General features: G+C 40.4%; 2 protein-coding genes across 4 annotated transcripts in view; one reads left to right on the top strand and one right to left on the bottom strand.

Moving 5' to 3' along the window:
- The window catches only part of LOC124114974, a 31,461-nt gene extending 27,569 nt beyond the window's left edge, over positions 1 to 3,892 (bottom strand). For 2 of the 3 annotated variants that reach the window (XM_048389170.1, XM_048389171.1), the window contains exon 1: positions 3,620 to 3,892. In XM_048389170.1, coding sequence (XP_048245127.1) covers positions 3,620 to 3,704 — 85 coding nt within the window. In that variant the 5' untranslated portion in view covers positions 3,705 to 3,892. The remainder of the gene's footprint in view (positions 1 to 3,619) is intronic. The other variant, XM_048389169.1, reaches the window with a different exon arrangement.
- Positions 3,893 to 9,432: 5,540 nt separating this feature from the next.
- On the top strand, positions 9,433 to 14,729 carry LOC124114945. The gene is made up of 4 exons (XM_048389821.1): positions 9,433 to 9,882; positions 10,786 to 10,921; positions 11,432 to 11,625; positions 12,129 to 14,729. Exons 1-4 carry the CDS (start codon positions 9,433 to 9,435, stop codon positions 14,727 to 14,729), a joined length of 3,381 nt encoding a protein of 1,126 aa, XP_048245778.1.
- The last annotated feature ends 429 nt before the right edge of the window (positions 14,730 to 15,158 follow it).

Genomic DNA, 15,158 nt, shown 5'->3' with positions numbered 1-15,158 from the left:
AGTCTAGCTGTTCCAGAAGATTCTATATTACACTTGACTCCAAAGGACATCCAAATAGAGTAACTTCTACACCACTGATATCGCTAGAAAGTACTGCATTCCTAACAACTACTTGTTGTCAAAACACTATGCTATCAACTTCCACTGAATCTCCACAGAAACAATGAAAAACAATTACAACAGATTCAACACTTAATGACACTGCCCCATAACACTCTCCCCTTTCAGGGAAAGAAGGTTTGAACATAGCGATAACTTTCTTTGCTAAATAAAGTGCAAAAACATTGGACATGATAATTATGATATTTTACAAAAATGCAAAATCATGTTTGCAGTCAAAACTGATCACATTCTGCCAACTGCACCAGCAATAATGTTGTCTTTGCCTTTAAAATCCTTACTGTCTAATGAAGACCCTGCAAAGACACGGCTCCAGTGCATCAGGCGATTTACTGTCAGTCTGAAATCTTTTTCAAAATCCTTCTCAGTTTCAAGACAGTAAGTCCTTGTCATATTCTTAAGAGTCTCTCAGAAGCTCTGTGAAATTCAGGATTATATGATCTAGACTTAACCTGGATTTGCCTAACTGCTGCTGGAAAATACATGACATGAAAATTAGAGCCATGATTTGACTGAATAATCCTGGACAAACAAACCTCAGTGAAGACCTTTACCAAAGCCTTGAACGATAACCTTAGCCATAACTCTCCGTAAAGGAATAGCCTCTGGAAACCTTGTGGAAGCACACATGATAGTAAGCATGTAATTATTCTCATCTGACCTAGGTTTAGGCAACGAACCAACACAATCAATAATGACAATTCTGAAAGGTTCTTCAAAGTTTGAGTTTCAAAGGTGCGGTTGGGATTTTCGGATTAGGTTTGCCAACTTTTTTTTACATAAATGGCATGTTCAACCACATCATGCCGCAAATTAGGTCAAAACAAATGGGATAAAATTTTGTTCACATCCAAATGACCTGTCAAACGAGTTTTTATGTGTCTAACACAAAACATGTTTTTTATATGAATTTGGAAGAACAATTTGAGGAAAAGGTTTCCATTTATTATTAGCAGGAACATCTGGCGGATTTCATTTCCTCATAGAAAACTCATTTTTTGAATGATAGCTAGCTGACACAAACCAATTACCAACAAAAGGTAACTACCCCTCTCACTACTGGTATACAAAAAGCTAACTCCTCTTTATCCGAACCTCGCAAGGCTGTGATCTGTTATTTACAAAAGCATTACGAGAAGAAGCCAGCTCTTTACCTTCGGAATTAATATACCCTGACTTACGACAATATCTACATGTAGGCTCAGGCGAAAATCTAAAAGTATTTTTAAAACGAACTGGAGTAGATTTATCAATAACTATACACAGTGACCCGGGCATGTTCTTGGACCATACAGAATCAACCTGGTGCAAGTTCCAGGCCACAAGAGTAACGCCGCATCAGCAATCTTTCATCTATTCGCGTCGAGAAAATGTATAATCTGACCATATGTGAAGTCACAAGACTAAAAGCGTGTGGCTGTATGTCATTAATATTTGGCAAATGTAAAATGATTCACAGAAACATTAACTTTACTTTACGCCCATCACATATGGACATTAACAATATTTACAATAGATGAAGTTATGTTCTTTGTAAATACGTCACGTGTACTTAACGCTGAATGACATCTGAAGTTGAGAGGTATGAGGAGTACTTTACTTTTGCCCTGATGTATAATCGTGGAGTCAGTCTACTCATAATATTAAATGTAGTCAACCGATGCGAATATTAATCACACTTTGCAAAATCCAACATATAATAAACGCAGTTTGCTGTTGATAAAACATTCACATCAACAGGAACACTTATGTGAAATGTAATACAATGAAGTCATGAAATAACATGTAAATTCTGTAACTTATAAAATGTAAATGTTGATTATCCGCCGAAGAAGAATCCATTGGGCGTAAAGGACAACATAGATGTGAAAATTATAATAATGGACCACTAGAAATAAGTGATGATCCCTGGAATTCGAAAAACGGGTGAGCATGACCTGCTCGATTGGTAGCACCCGTCAATCACACAATTTTCATAAAAATAGTAAGTATTTATTGCCTGACGCCGCAAAACCGTTCTCTTGCCATGCGACGGCTAACTATGAAGATCCGGGATAGAATAGGTCTTGAGCAGCCCATGCTTGTTGTAAAAAGCGACTATGCTTGTCGTAAGAGGCAACTAATGGGATCGGGTGGTCAGGCCCGCTGACTTGGTTGATGCATTTCATCGATCCCAATTACGTGGATCGATGCCTATGCTATTAATCACTGGATTGTCTGGTCCAGACTCGATTATTTACAGACCGCCATCATACAGCTGGAATATTGCTGAGTGCGGCATTAAACAACAAACCAACCAACCATGCGACGGTGGCCTGTAAACAAACGAGACACTTCATCATGACATTGTATTCAACAAGGACAAAGTGTAGGTAGCTGATAACCATGATGTCTGCTGGTATGTAGAAGCTAATATGTCAATTTCATGCACGTACATACAAATATGATTAAACATTAAAGTTTGCTCAAACCCCATGTGAAGTGTAATGAGGTATAGTTTTGCCCTCATATTTAAAAGTTAAAGTACGTAGAAGCTTACATACGAGTTCTTTGACGTAATATTAGTTCAAGGCAAAACACACCTTATCACACTGGTTTTGTCTAATCCAGCCTTGATTACAGGCAACCGTCATTTTGCCATCTGTGGTGTTAACAAATCCATATCTATACTTGTTGACACCCTGGCTGGCACTCGGCATTAAGGGGATAAAACATGGACTGGTTGGCTCGGAGTTTGAGTGAGTTATCCATGTTAAACTGTGGCATGGTATTTCCGTAGGCTAGCACTGGAACAAACCACCACATGCATACGCGTGCATGTGCGTTGCTATACACTCTGAGTGTAATAATCTTGAAATCGACGTTAAACCCATTCTACCTCATATCACTGAAACACTGACATAATAAATGAATCAGATAAAACCAAAATACCTGACCGTGAGATTCTATGAGAGCTTGTTATCAAGCAAGTGTTTCACCTGACTAAATGCTTGATAACGGTGTTAGAACCTACACCAAAACGTCGCTCCTAATTGTATTAAAGAAGTCGTTCATCCATATATCTTATCCTTACTTACTGACCATGAGAGATTGTATGAATGATATTTGGGGTGTGTATTAAAACCGCGAAATACCAAATGGATGCAATAGACATATCTGACAGTGAAAGACCATATAAATGACATCTGGGATAACTTACGAGTGACGGGTGCCACAAGTGGGACAGGATACGCTGACTTTAAACACATGTTTCTGATAAAGTCTGATATCGTACAATGCAATTTGCCTGCCGTTGAAATTTCTTATGTTTTATGGAACGTTTTGTGCGGCGTTTATTTGCCATCAAATGGAGATAATTAAAAAAAAGTATATCTTAATGGGCATCAGTAAACCCTTCTTTACACATTAGCTTAAACGCAAAAACTATATCCCAATATATTGGCATGCCATAGGTTACTAAACGTAAACGACATGTTTCATAATATATGTTTGTACTCACTGTCTTGGCACAATCCAAACTGGCTTAACGTTAGCAGAATAAGAATCTTCATTTTCTCAAAATCCTTTTTCGGGTCAGACTGCATTTCAACATTCAACCAGGATGTATTCTTGAAATCGGTTAGCAAATTTCCTCCACTAAGCGACAGCGTAGCGTTTACTTTGTACTCTTCTCATGATCAGTCATGACTTGAAATTTATATCCTTGCTGAGATTCAAATGTATCCATAGAGAAAGTCTTTTGATATTGCCCTTGCGACTATGTTTGTTTGATAGCGTCACAATATGAATATGTCACGTGCTTGTGTCGCCCAATACTGGCTCCTAAAGTGATATGCACAGAAGGGACACGGATGTAAATTTTTTATCCTGGTTTAGATTGAAATGAATACAAAGAGAGCATTTGTTAACATTGCCATTGCGACTATGGAGTATTGTACTTAATGTTTGTTTTGTAGCGTCACGTGGTTGATTCTTTACGAACCGCTCACTTGTTACTTTCCTCACTGAACTCACTAAGAAAACACTTCCTCTTTTCTGCATAAGGAAAAGGTCTCACTCTCTCAGGAAACGCGTTCTCCTTTTTGGGTGGGCGGTGGTGCATGTAGGTCACACAAAAGGTAACCGTCATCCTGTAACTCGTAACGAAGCTAGCTCATCCATGCTTCTATTTAGTAATATGATGAGACTTTTCACGCATGTCTCCTGGTGTGATTGTGTAAATAGAAGCGACAAAACCCATTTTTTGCATTTTTAAGGCCATGCAACATGTGAAGGGCGGTCGGGTAGCCTAGTGGTTAAAGCGTTCGCTCGTCACACCGAAGACCCGGGTTAGATTCCTGACATGGGTACAATGTGTGATGCCCATTTCTGGTGTCCCCCGCCGTAATATTACTGGAATATTGCTAAAAGCGGCCACTCGGTCACCCACTCTTATAGTGGGCGTATACATTTACCATGCATAAGGGGAAGTTCTTAGATTTGTTAATATTTTGTGTATTTAGTCCAAACATGCTACATCCAAGTTAACTACGGATATACTTTGCAATGCATTCTGTATTTCAAGCCAATCGGTTTCTTTATCCTGCAATATGTATGTGCCATCGGCTCTGCTTTACTTTTTGATACCATTCCAGTTACTGACCATGAATGCCATATGCTACTCCTACTCATCACACTGGGACGCCGTAGACATTTATCAGTCGCACGAGGTATCATTTACAAAATCATGAGTCATGAATATAAAGTTATATTTAAAAGCAAATTTGAAAAACTTATTTTGGCATACCAATATTATGTACAACTGTTGAAATCACGGGCTATAAGCCACCAGCAACCGAAGCTAGGCCAGCCCCCTGGGGATCATCGGGACTTACGGTGGCACAGCTTCCTGCACGACAACCCAGCAGGATTAACGTCATCACTTTAGCCACTGGTGGCTGGGAACAATACCAGCCAATATAAAATACATGCTTGAAACACTGGTTGATGATAGTTACATTGATTATGACAGGAATTACCTGTCACATTACAAAGAGGGCAATTGTTGATAAAAGTAAAACACCAAATTAAGAAGATCAATCCATTAGTTATTCACATACACAAGCTTTAGGATACAAGACATTTTTTTGGAGTACCTTGGGATGAGATGCCTGCTAACACTAAAACACGGGCCTTAGGCCACCGATAACCTGGGCTAGGCCACCTCGCTGGGGACTTCAGCGGTACCTCAGCTTAATGCACGATATCCCAGCAGGATTTAATCATCACTTTATTGATGTGTGCACAATACTAGCCAATATTAGAATATACTCAGCAATAAGTTGGCTTAAAGCACTAGTTGATGATAGTTACATCGACTGTGATAGGATTACAGGGGGGACAATAATTTTACGGTACTTTAACCTCCTAGACAGAGCCTTCAATAATGTCACTTGGTAAAACCATCACCTCAAATTTAAAAACAAGGTATTAGTTATTTATTCACATATTTCAAATTTATGATACCGACCACTTTCTTTCAAGTAGCTGAGAGAGAATGAGATGCCCGCTTACACGTGAGAAGAGATCTTTTAGATTTTCTGTTTGATAATGTGAATCCCTTGGGATTGCAAAGTCCACACAATCAATATGTGCTTGAATGTGAACCTTTCATCACAGGAGATACACTTAGGAGGTTCGCCCTCATCTGTTATTTGTGGTAGATACTCATGGGTAAATCGACTGTGGCCAATACGACATCTTCTTGATTGACAACCCATGTAGGTATCGCCGATTATTGGTTTAAATTAGTGACGTTTATTGCCTCCTACCTGGGTGTCCCACCTCATTTGCATGAGATCCCGTGTATAACTCTTGATAGTTGGTTCGAAATCACTGTTCGGTATAAGTAGTGGAGATAGTGGTTTGTCAAGAGCTGCTTTAGCTTCGGCATCGGGTGTCGAGGTACCTGCTATGCCTTCATTACTTGGTAACCAGCAAAAGACGATGTCACGTTGGCCAGTAGAAATATCATTATAAAGTTGTAAACTGTCTTGAATAAAAGGGTGGTTTGCGGGGAGGGCCTGAAGGCAAGACAGGGAATCTGAGAAGATGATGAAATTTGTTGAGATTGCTTTGGCCTCAGCAGTGAAGCATGAACTATTATCTGGGATACTTGAGGAGACAGTTCTGGATCCAATGATGGTTGCACTTTCAACTTTGCCACCATCCTTAGACTCGTCTGTAAAAATGTGAGAATTGTATGTTGTCCGCATTTGGTTATATACGTGTTGATAACCAACGGATTTGTTTAATATTTTTTTATGTTTATTTTTCTTTTCTTTTTTGAGAGTAAGTTCTACCTCTGGCTTCACCATCTGCCAGGGAGGAGAAGACAGTAGACGGTAAGGAGAAATAATTTTGTGCAGTAATGTGTGGTTGAATTCTGATTCCAAGTGTGGGACCAGATTTGACAAATATAGGAGCAGATTTTCATATTGAGGGTCGAAAACACAATTGAATGCTGGATGTGATTTATTTGAATGCAATTTAGTGATGAATTGCAGTGACAGTTTAATGTGGCGTTGTTCGTGGGGAGGTTCATCAGCCTCCACATACAAACTTCCACAGGAGCTCCAAGACAGTGTCTTAGGCCGTGGTGGTGTATAGAGTCTAATTTTCCAAGTTGCGTTTGAAGGCTCCACCATAGACAATATAACCATAATCTAGTTTGGAGCGTATCAATGACCTGTATGATTAGAGGAGAGTTGTCTGACCCTCTTTCCAATCGTAACGATCAAATATTAGGCCTAGGAATTTGGCCTCATCTACTGCCTTAATAGTAGTACCATCTTAAGTAATTCTAGATCCTTGTGCGGTTTGTATTTACGACCAAAAAAAATGCAGTTTGGTATGGATTGAGAAAACGTCAAACCGTTTTCGTTGGCCCATATTTGAAATTTGCAAACACATAGTTGTAGTTGTCTTTCTCTGCATATCCTTACCACGGCATGAAATGCTGAAATCATCCACAAAAGGTGACCCATCAACACAAGCGTTCAATACTTTAGTGAGACTATGAAGTTTGATGCTAAAAAGTTTGACAGATCGGATGCTGCCTTGAGCGACGCACTCATCTTGATCGAAATGATCACACAGGGCAGAGCCCACTCGTATCTGAAATGGTTTGTTTGTTGATAATGGATTTTTTTATAAATGATTCTAAACGCACCAAATAATAAATGGTACTTCTGTTTTTTTAACCCACACTGGATGTTACTCAGGAGATTATTGGTCTCCAAGTACCAGACTAATCGATTGTTGACCATGTGCTCCATGGTTTTACAATCACTGCTAGTTAATAATATGTAACGGTAATTGGGTGGATCAGTATGATCCCAGGCATGCTTGGGTATTGGAATGATAATGGCATTATGCCCCAAAGGCGGAAAATTTCCAGTTGTCCATATTTCAACAAATATGTTAAGTAGTGTTTCCAAATTTGAATCGGGCAAGTGTTTCAGGAGCTGATAATGAATGTTGTCGGTTCCTGCTGCAAACCTCCTTGTTTCAACTCCAGGATCCGCCACTGTACTCTGAGCTAGACAGGATATTGCTGAAGAGCAGATTTTCCTTATGCGAGCCAGCTTGGTTTATCGCCGCTTCACATATTGTAAACACATGTTCATGATATATTCGAAATCGAGCAAAGGACTATGTTTTTTTGCAGTGATTTCTTGAATATGGAAAGGGTTTTGTCACTTTTGTTTAAGAACCGCCATATTGCACTTCTCTTTCCACATTCGGTAGCCGTTGATTACATATTTACTCATTGTCAAGCCAAATCTTATTGCATACAATTACTTAATCTTTTTCCCTCCACGTCCGCTCTGCACTTCAAGTGACTGAGTGAGCAGTTTTTCGCTGCTTTGAACATCATTTCAGTTTTATAACAGAGACGTTGAGAAAACCCCAAAGTATATAACCCAGGTGCATGTGCCAATTTAGGCCTATAGTATTACCGCCTCCGTGGTCTAGTGGTAGAGTGTCCGCCCGGAGAGCGGAAGGTCCAGGATTCGATCCCCGGCCGCGTCATACCAAAAGATGTTAAAAGATGGTACTTGTTATTTTCCCTGTCTGGCGCTCGGCATTAAGGGATTAAAACAAGGACCGGTCGGCTCAGAGACAGTATACAGAGTATACTGAGTGGGGTAGTCATGTTAAAACTGCGGCATGGTATCTCAGTGAGCTAGCACTATAAATCAGCATCAGTCCGGACTAGTACATGCAGCCACACACACACACACACACACACACACACACACACACACACACACACACACACACACACACACACACACACACACACGCGTCGCTATATAAGTGCAATAATCTTATTAAACCCAAATTCACCTCACCTCACCTCCAGTATTTTGAACACAAACATAATAAACATTACCCTTGTGATTAAATTAACGTGAACAATATTTGATTTTTTTAAACTTAGCGAATTTCACTGTCCACAGAGACACTAACATGTTAGTAGACGTTACTAACCAGTTCGTAAATATTTGCAAATTGGTTAGTAAGTTGCCTATCCAGATAAGTAGTTTACTAATAAGTTGGTAGAGATTACGGCCCATCTTTCACAGAACTACTGTTATACAGTGATAGCTTTTTTATGTGTTTGGAGATATTTTACCTGGGCTTCAATTAATTAATACTATTCATTGTTGTAGTATTAACCCAGTCTATATCCAATTTTTCTGAAATTCCACTTTTGTTAGATCCAAGGTGTCAGCCACCGTGTGGAGCACATGTGATGATCCTGATCCGAGTGAACCAGATTTTTGAGCCTTGTGAATTGCCTTTGTGTACCAGACCCGACTTGTTTCAACTGTTATTAAACGTACCCATGAACCACGCAACAAATGGTCCCGCGAGCCGGATAATAGTTGAAAATGAGTGACACACAACGGAGTAAGAGACAGCGTCGAATTCCTCAACATTTGCAGGACTATCTGCATAGTGTACCTGATCCAAGTGAACATATTCAGGATGATGTCAGGTCAGTGACTTCTGTAATTCCTTCCCGCTCATGTTTTTCTGATTTTTCATCTACCGCTTCCTCAAATTTGTCAGAAAAAAAAACAAGCTGAGTTACAGAAAATTAAAGCAGCACAGAAATTACGTGAACTGAAAAAACAACACGAAGAAGAAATTCTTCATGATAAAATGAAAGATAAGCTTGATGAATGCTTGAGAGAAAAGCAGAGAATTCAATCATCACTGCAGAGACATCGTCAAATGAGGCAAGTAGAAGCTGAATTAGAAATGGCATCCGTTATTCATGGTATGGTTTCTGAAAATGATAAAGACATTGTTTTACCAATTAAGACTGAAACTGACATTGATGATAAATTAAATGTTGATGCATTTGTATCTGAATTGTCAAAGGTCACTGGTGCTACAAATATCACTGACAGTATCCGTGCCAGTGTTCCAGCTGGTGTGGTATCAAGTCTCGATGCCAATGCAAAGGAATTCAACTTACAATTTGGTGTGCCAATTTCTTCTCAGAATGTTGAAATTTCATTACCTGACATTACTTCATTGAACTTGAACTCAAATGTTACAGCTTCCAAAGTGTCAACTACGCCTGTTACCATGACAAGAGTCTCAACATCTGAAACCTCAGGGACAGCCTCCTGTCCTAGTACCAAGACAACTGAGCCAACCACATCTGTGTTCACATTTGCAGAGCCAATCTCTGTAAAGTCGGAGGTAATATCAACTCACAATTCAAGTGGTGCCATTCCAAAGAAACCTCAGGTTATCATGAAACAGAAATATGAACATAAACCTGTGAAACCCCAACATGTGTCAAATGTCACATATCCTGGTCACATGTCTAGTCTAGACTTTCCAAATGTCTCACCGTACTAGCCAGTGTTTTCACAATATGACCCAGTTGTGCCTCCATATCAGACAGGGATGTCTACATTTCATACATATCCAACACACACCAGTGGTATTAATCCAATGCCAAGCATTCCACAAATAATACCTCAACCAAATGTCATGCCACAAGCCTGTAGTTACTATCCCCAACAACAACAGCCAATTGCTAATGCACCAAATTATGAACTTCTTCTATCAGCATATGGGGTGCCAAAACCAAGATTACCCATGGTTATCAGTGGTAAAGAGAAAGACTTTGCTGTTTTGCAGATGGCACTTGAAAGTCTCCTTGATATTCACCCACAGCTCAGTGAAAGGTATAAATATTGAGTACTCCTAGAACGTTTAGGAGGTAAACCACTCACCCTCGCTACACGTTTTCTCCGTCATCCCACACCTTACACCAAGGCTGTTGAAGCATTGAAGGAGAATTATGGGCAAGATCATAACCTAGCTAGAGGCGAGATCAATCGCATATTGACTCTCCCCACTATCAAACCTGGTGATTACGAAGCTTTTGACAACTTCACCTTATCAATTCAGTCCCTTGTCGGATTGTTGACATCTGTAGATGGTAATGACTGCTATGAGCTGAAAACTGCCTCACATGTTGACACACTTCTTACGAAGTTGCCAGGCTCCTTACGTGACAACTTTGTCGAGTACTGTTTGAATAAAGGGGTGATCAGTAATACCAAAAACTATGACCTTGTATCCTTTTCACAGTGGTTGAATGTCAAGTCAAGGGCAAGAAGGATTGCAGCTCATGCAATTGCCGACAAGACAAACACCACTAAGTCAGATTCAAAAACAAAACAAGCTACAGCTATGCTCAACACACCTACCGGGTCCAAAACTCCGAGTACGTCTTACCAATCTTACTGTGCCTATTGTAACAGCAAGAACCATCACGTAAATGCATGTGAAAGTTTCCACAAGTTGGAAACAAGGGATGTACTTCAATGGATAAAGGACAAAAACAGGTGCATCCGTTGTGGCAGAAATCATAAAGAGCAAGACTGCAACCTTAAGAAACCATGCCGAGAGTGCAAAAGTCAACATCTAACCATACTTCATGCTATCCATGAACTGAACAATATTACTGTGAAGAAGACAACTTCATTCTATCTAGACAATCCCAACAATGTGATGTTGAAAAATGTTCCTGTAACATTACATGGCAAATGTGACATTGAAACTTTTGCCTTGCTGGATGATAGGTCAATGCGAAGCATGATCTTGTCATCTGCGGTGAATGACCTTGAACTGTCAATAAAACCTGACTCCATATTGTTGACAACGATCCAATCTGAACCTTTTCCTTGTGATGGTCATAGAGTGAACCTCTCTATTTCATCCCCCTTTGATCCAGATACAAAGCATGAAATCAAAAATGTGTTCACCTCTGAACAAATGAACCTGTCCAACTATACATATCCTGTCAAAGTCATTCAGGAAATGTATCATTTTGCCTTCAAAACCCTTGAGGACAAAACCGTCAAAGTAGTGAAATCCACTTCGCCACTCCTCTTCTCAGAATACCTGACAAGACTGTACTCAAAACAGGTAAAGAGTCTGTGTTAGAGAACATGAGAAGAACTGAGAGAAGACTCAGCAAGCATCCAGACATAGCATCGATACACAATGAGAAAATCCAAGAACTTGTTGTCAAGGGATATGTCAAAGTGATAAGTGAAGAAGAAGCATCTTCAACACCAGAGTCCTGGTTTATCCCACATCACGTTATCGCACAACATGGTAAACACAGACTGGTATTAAATTGCTCATACGAATATCAGAAACTTTCACTGAATAAGCAGTTACTTCCAGGACCGACACTAGGTGCCTCCTTACTCGGGGTGTTTTTGAGATTTCGCCAACATGTCATAGCTGTGTCAGGAGACATCAAAGCTATGTTTCATCAGATCCGACTGTTGCCTGAAGACAGAAACCTGCTTCGTTTCATTTGGAGGAAAATGGATACAGAGAGGGATGTCTCAATATATGAATGGCAAGTATTACCATTCGGTACAACTTGTTCACCATGTTGTGCCACATATGCAATTCAGAGACTGGGCACAGAAAACAAAGAGGAATATCCTGATGTGCACCAAGCAGTTCAAGATTCCTTCTATGTTGACAACTGCTTGTCTGGATTCCCTACAGTTCATAAGGCCAGGGAGTTCATCAGTAGAGTACGTCATGTTATGAAGTCTGGTGGATTCAATATCCGACAGTGGATAAGCAATGATCCTGACGTTGTTAAGGACTTGCCCAGTGAAGCCAGATCTGAAACTTGTGAATTGTGGCTCATGCAAGGCAACACTGAACCACACGAAGGAACTCTTGGCCTTCAATGGCAATGTGAAAAGGATCGTATCACTTACAAGTACAGACCCATTGCATATTCTACTCTGACACTGAATGTAGTATATAGGATACTAGCAAGTCAGTACGATCCTCTTGGATTCCTCACACCTTATCTAGCAAGAGCCAAAGTCATCGTTCAGCAACTGTGGCAACACAAACCTCAGTGGGGAGAACCACTTCCAGAATGTGAACTTCTCACAGAATGGCATCTGTGGGAATCTGAACTGAAACTTATGAACCAAGTCTCACTTCCAAGATGCATTGATCCACCTGAACCAGTCAATCAGAGACAGTTACATATTTTCTGTGATGCATCAGAAAAAGTATATGGTTCTGTCGCATACCTCAAGTCAGAGACCAATGATGGATCATCTCATGTCTCCTTTGTTGCAACACGAAGCAGAGTAGCTCCTAAGAAAGCCCTCTCAATGCCCCGCCTTGAACTGTTAGCTGCTCTAACAGGAGCCCACCTTGCCAGCACACTCACCAGTGAAATGACCATTGACATTCACAAAGTGATCATGTGGAGTGACTCAACAACTGTCCTAGCATGGTTGACATCCCAGTCATGTCGCTACAAAGTGTTTGTGGGAACTCAAGTAGCAGAAATTCAAACATTTACTGAATATCATGACTGGAAATATATCCCGTCGGAGGAAAACCCGGCTGATGATATCACCAGAGGAAAGACACTGCAGGACTTGTGTGCAGAGACAAGATGGAGAAATGGCCCAGCATTTCTAAACCTTTCAGATACTGAATGGCCTCTCAGTGATGCAAAACCAAAACCTGAAACTGATCCCTGTAGTGTTGAACTAAAGAAAGCCTTCTGCAGTCACATCACAGTTCAACCCAAAGCTGATACATCTCTACATCGAACATGGGAAAAACTCCTTGATGCCACAATCAATACTATCGAGGATCCCGATGGGGCGGCCTCCATCAATGTTACTGATGTTGAGAAAGCTGAACTACAATTGTATCGCCAAGCTCAGGAAGAATGCTTTCCAGATGAAATGAAATCATTATCCAAAGGTCTGAGAATAGCATCTAACAGCAGGCTCTCGCAACTCAGTCCAGAGTATGATAAAGACCATTACGTCATACGTGTTGGTGGTAGACTGAGAAGATGTGATGAACTGTCAATCGATGTAAAACATCCCATTGTTCTAGATCCAAATCATAATGTTACGAAGCTCCTCATAAAGAAATATGACTCTGACCTCCACCACTATGGTGCTGAAAGACTACACAGTGAAATCAGAAGAAAATTCTGGATTCTTCGAGGCCGTGAATCTGTTAAAAAACATCAGAGACAATGCCATGATTGTCAGAAATGGAGAGCAAATCCAGAGATTCCTTTGATGGCCGACCTACCAGAGGCTCGGCTAAGACTGTTCAAACCACCCTTCTATTCGACAGGAATAGATTGCTTTGGGCCTATGTATATAAAGATTGGCAGACGCAGAGAGAAAAGGTATGGAATCATCTTTAAATGCATGACAACCCGAGCCGTCCACATTGATATACTTGACAGTCTGGACACGGACGCATTCCTAATCGCCCTTCGCAGATTCATCTCCAGGAGGGGTTGTCCCTTTGAACTGTTGTCAGACTGTGGCACAAACTTCAAAGGTGGTGAAAATGAATTGTGCAAAGCTTTTGAAGCTATGAACTCTGAACTGAAAGAAAAACTCGCCAAGAACCATATCCGATTCCAATTCAATCCGCCATTTGCCCCTCACTTTGGTGGATTGTGGGAACGTGAAATTAGATCAATCAAGTATGGCCTACGCAGTATACTAGGAACTGAATCCGTCAGTGAATCTGTCCTGAGAACTGTCATGACAGAGGTAGAATCTATTCTGAACTCCAAACCTTTGGGTTACACCTCATCTGACATCTCCGATACCGATCCTGTAACTCCATACACCTTGCTGATCGGGAGATCAGACCCAGCACTTCCTCAGGTTGTCTACCTGAATGAAGACAGACTAACAAAGAAACGATTTCGTCAAAGTCAAGTACTAGCTGATCACTTCTGGAAGAAATTCATCAAGGAGTACTTGCCAAATCTCCAGCCACATGTGAAATGGACGGACGAACGGCGCAATGTACAAACTGTCGATGTTGTGCTAATCATTGACCCTCTTCACACTCGCAGTGAGTGGAAGATTGGACAAGTGATAGAGACCTATGCAGGGACCGACGGTAGAGTACGATCAGCAAAAGTGAAGACCAGTGACAATGAGATTCTCCGACCAGTGTCAAAATTGATCAAATTGCCAAAATATGACTGAATAAGACAATGTGCCTGAACCAGTTGACAATTAATGACATTTTGATAGCCATTGATTCCATGTTTTGTTCCAAATGTGTTTCTTTCAGGTTGAAGAAATCATGAACTTGTATTTATTGTGAAACATTGACATGATCTTTATTTAGTTTAAAATTTAGTTCCTACATTTGGGGCGGCTGTTATACAGTGATAGCTGTTTATGTGTTTGGAGATATTTTACCTGGGCTTCAATTAATTGATACTATTCATTGTTTTAGTATTAACCCAGTCTATAACCATTTTTTCTGAAATTCCACTTTTGTTAGATCCAAGGTGTCAGCCACCATGTGGAGCACATGTGTTGATCCTGACCCGAGTGAACCAGATTTTTGAGCCTTGTGAATTGCCTTTGTGTACCAGACCCGACTTGTTTTAACTGTTATTAAACGTA

Source organism: Haliotis rufescens, unplaced genomic scaffold (genome assembly GCF_023055435.1).
Source record: "Haliotis rufescens isolate VD_foot unplaced genomic scaffold, xgHalRufe1.0.p SCAF_8, whole genome shotgun sequence".
Lineage (NCBI taxonomy): Eukaryota > Metazoa > Mollusca > Gastropoda > Lepetellida > Haliotidae > Haliotis > Haliotis rufescens.
This window is presented reverse-complemented; position numbering and strand designations above follow the sequence as displayed.

Bases quoted from the DNA above. Each gene is read 5' to 3' on its own strand.
- LOC124114945 (XM_048389821.1), top strand. From the start codon at position 9,433: ATGGCATCCGTTATTCATGGTATGGTTTCTGAAAATGATAAAGACATT. The intron at 10,922-11,431 runs GTACGTCTTACC...CCTTTGATCCAG, and splicing joins TACCGGGTCCAAAACTCCGA to ATACAAAGCATGAAATCAAA. The intron at 11,626-12,128 runs GTAAAGAGTCTG...TATGCAATTCAG, and splicing joins CAAGACTGTACTCAAAACAG to AGACTGGGCACAGAAAACAA.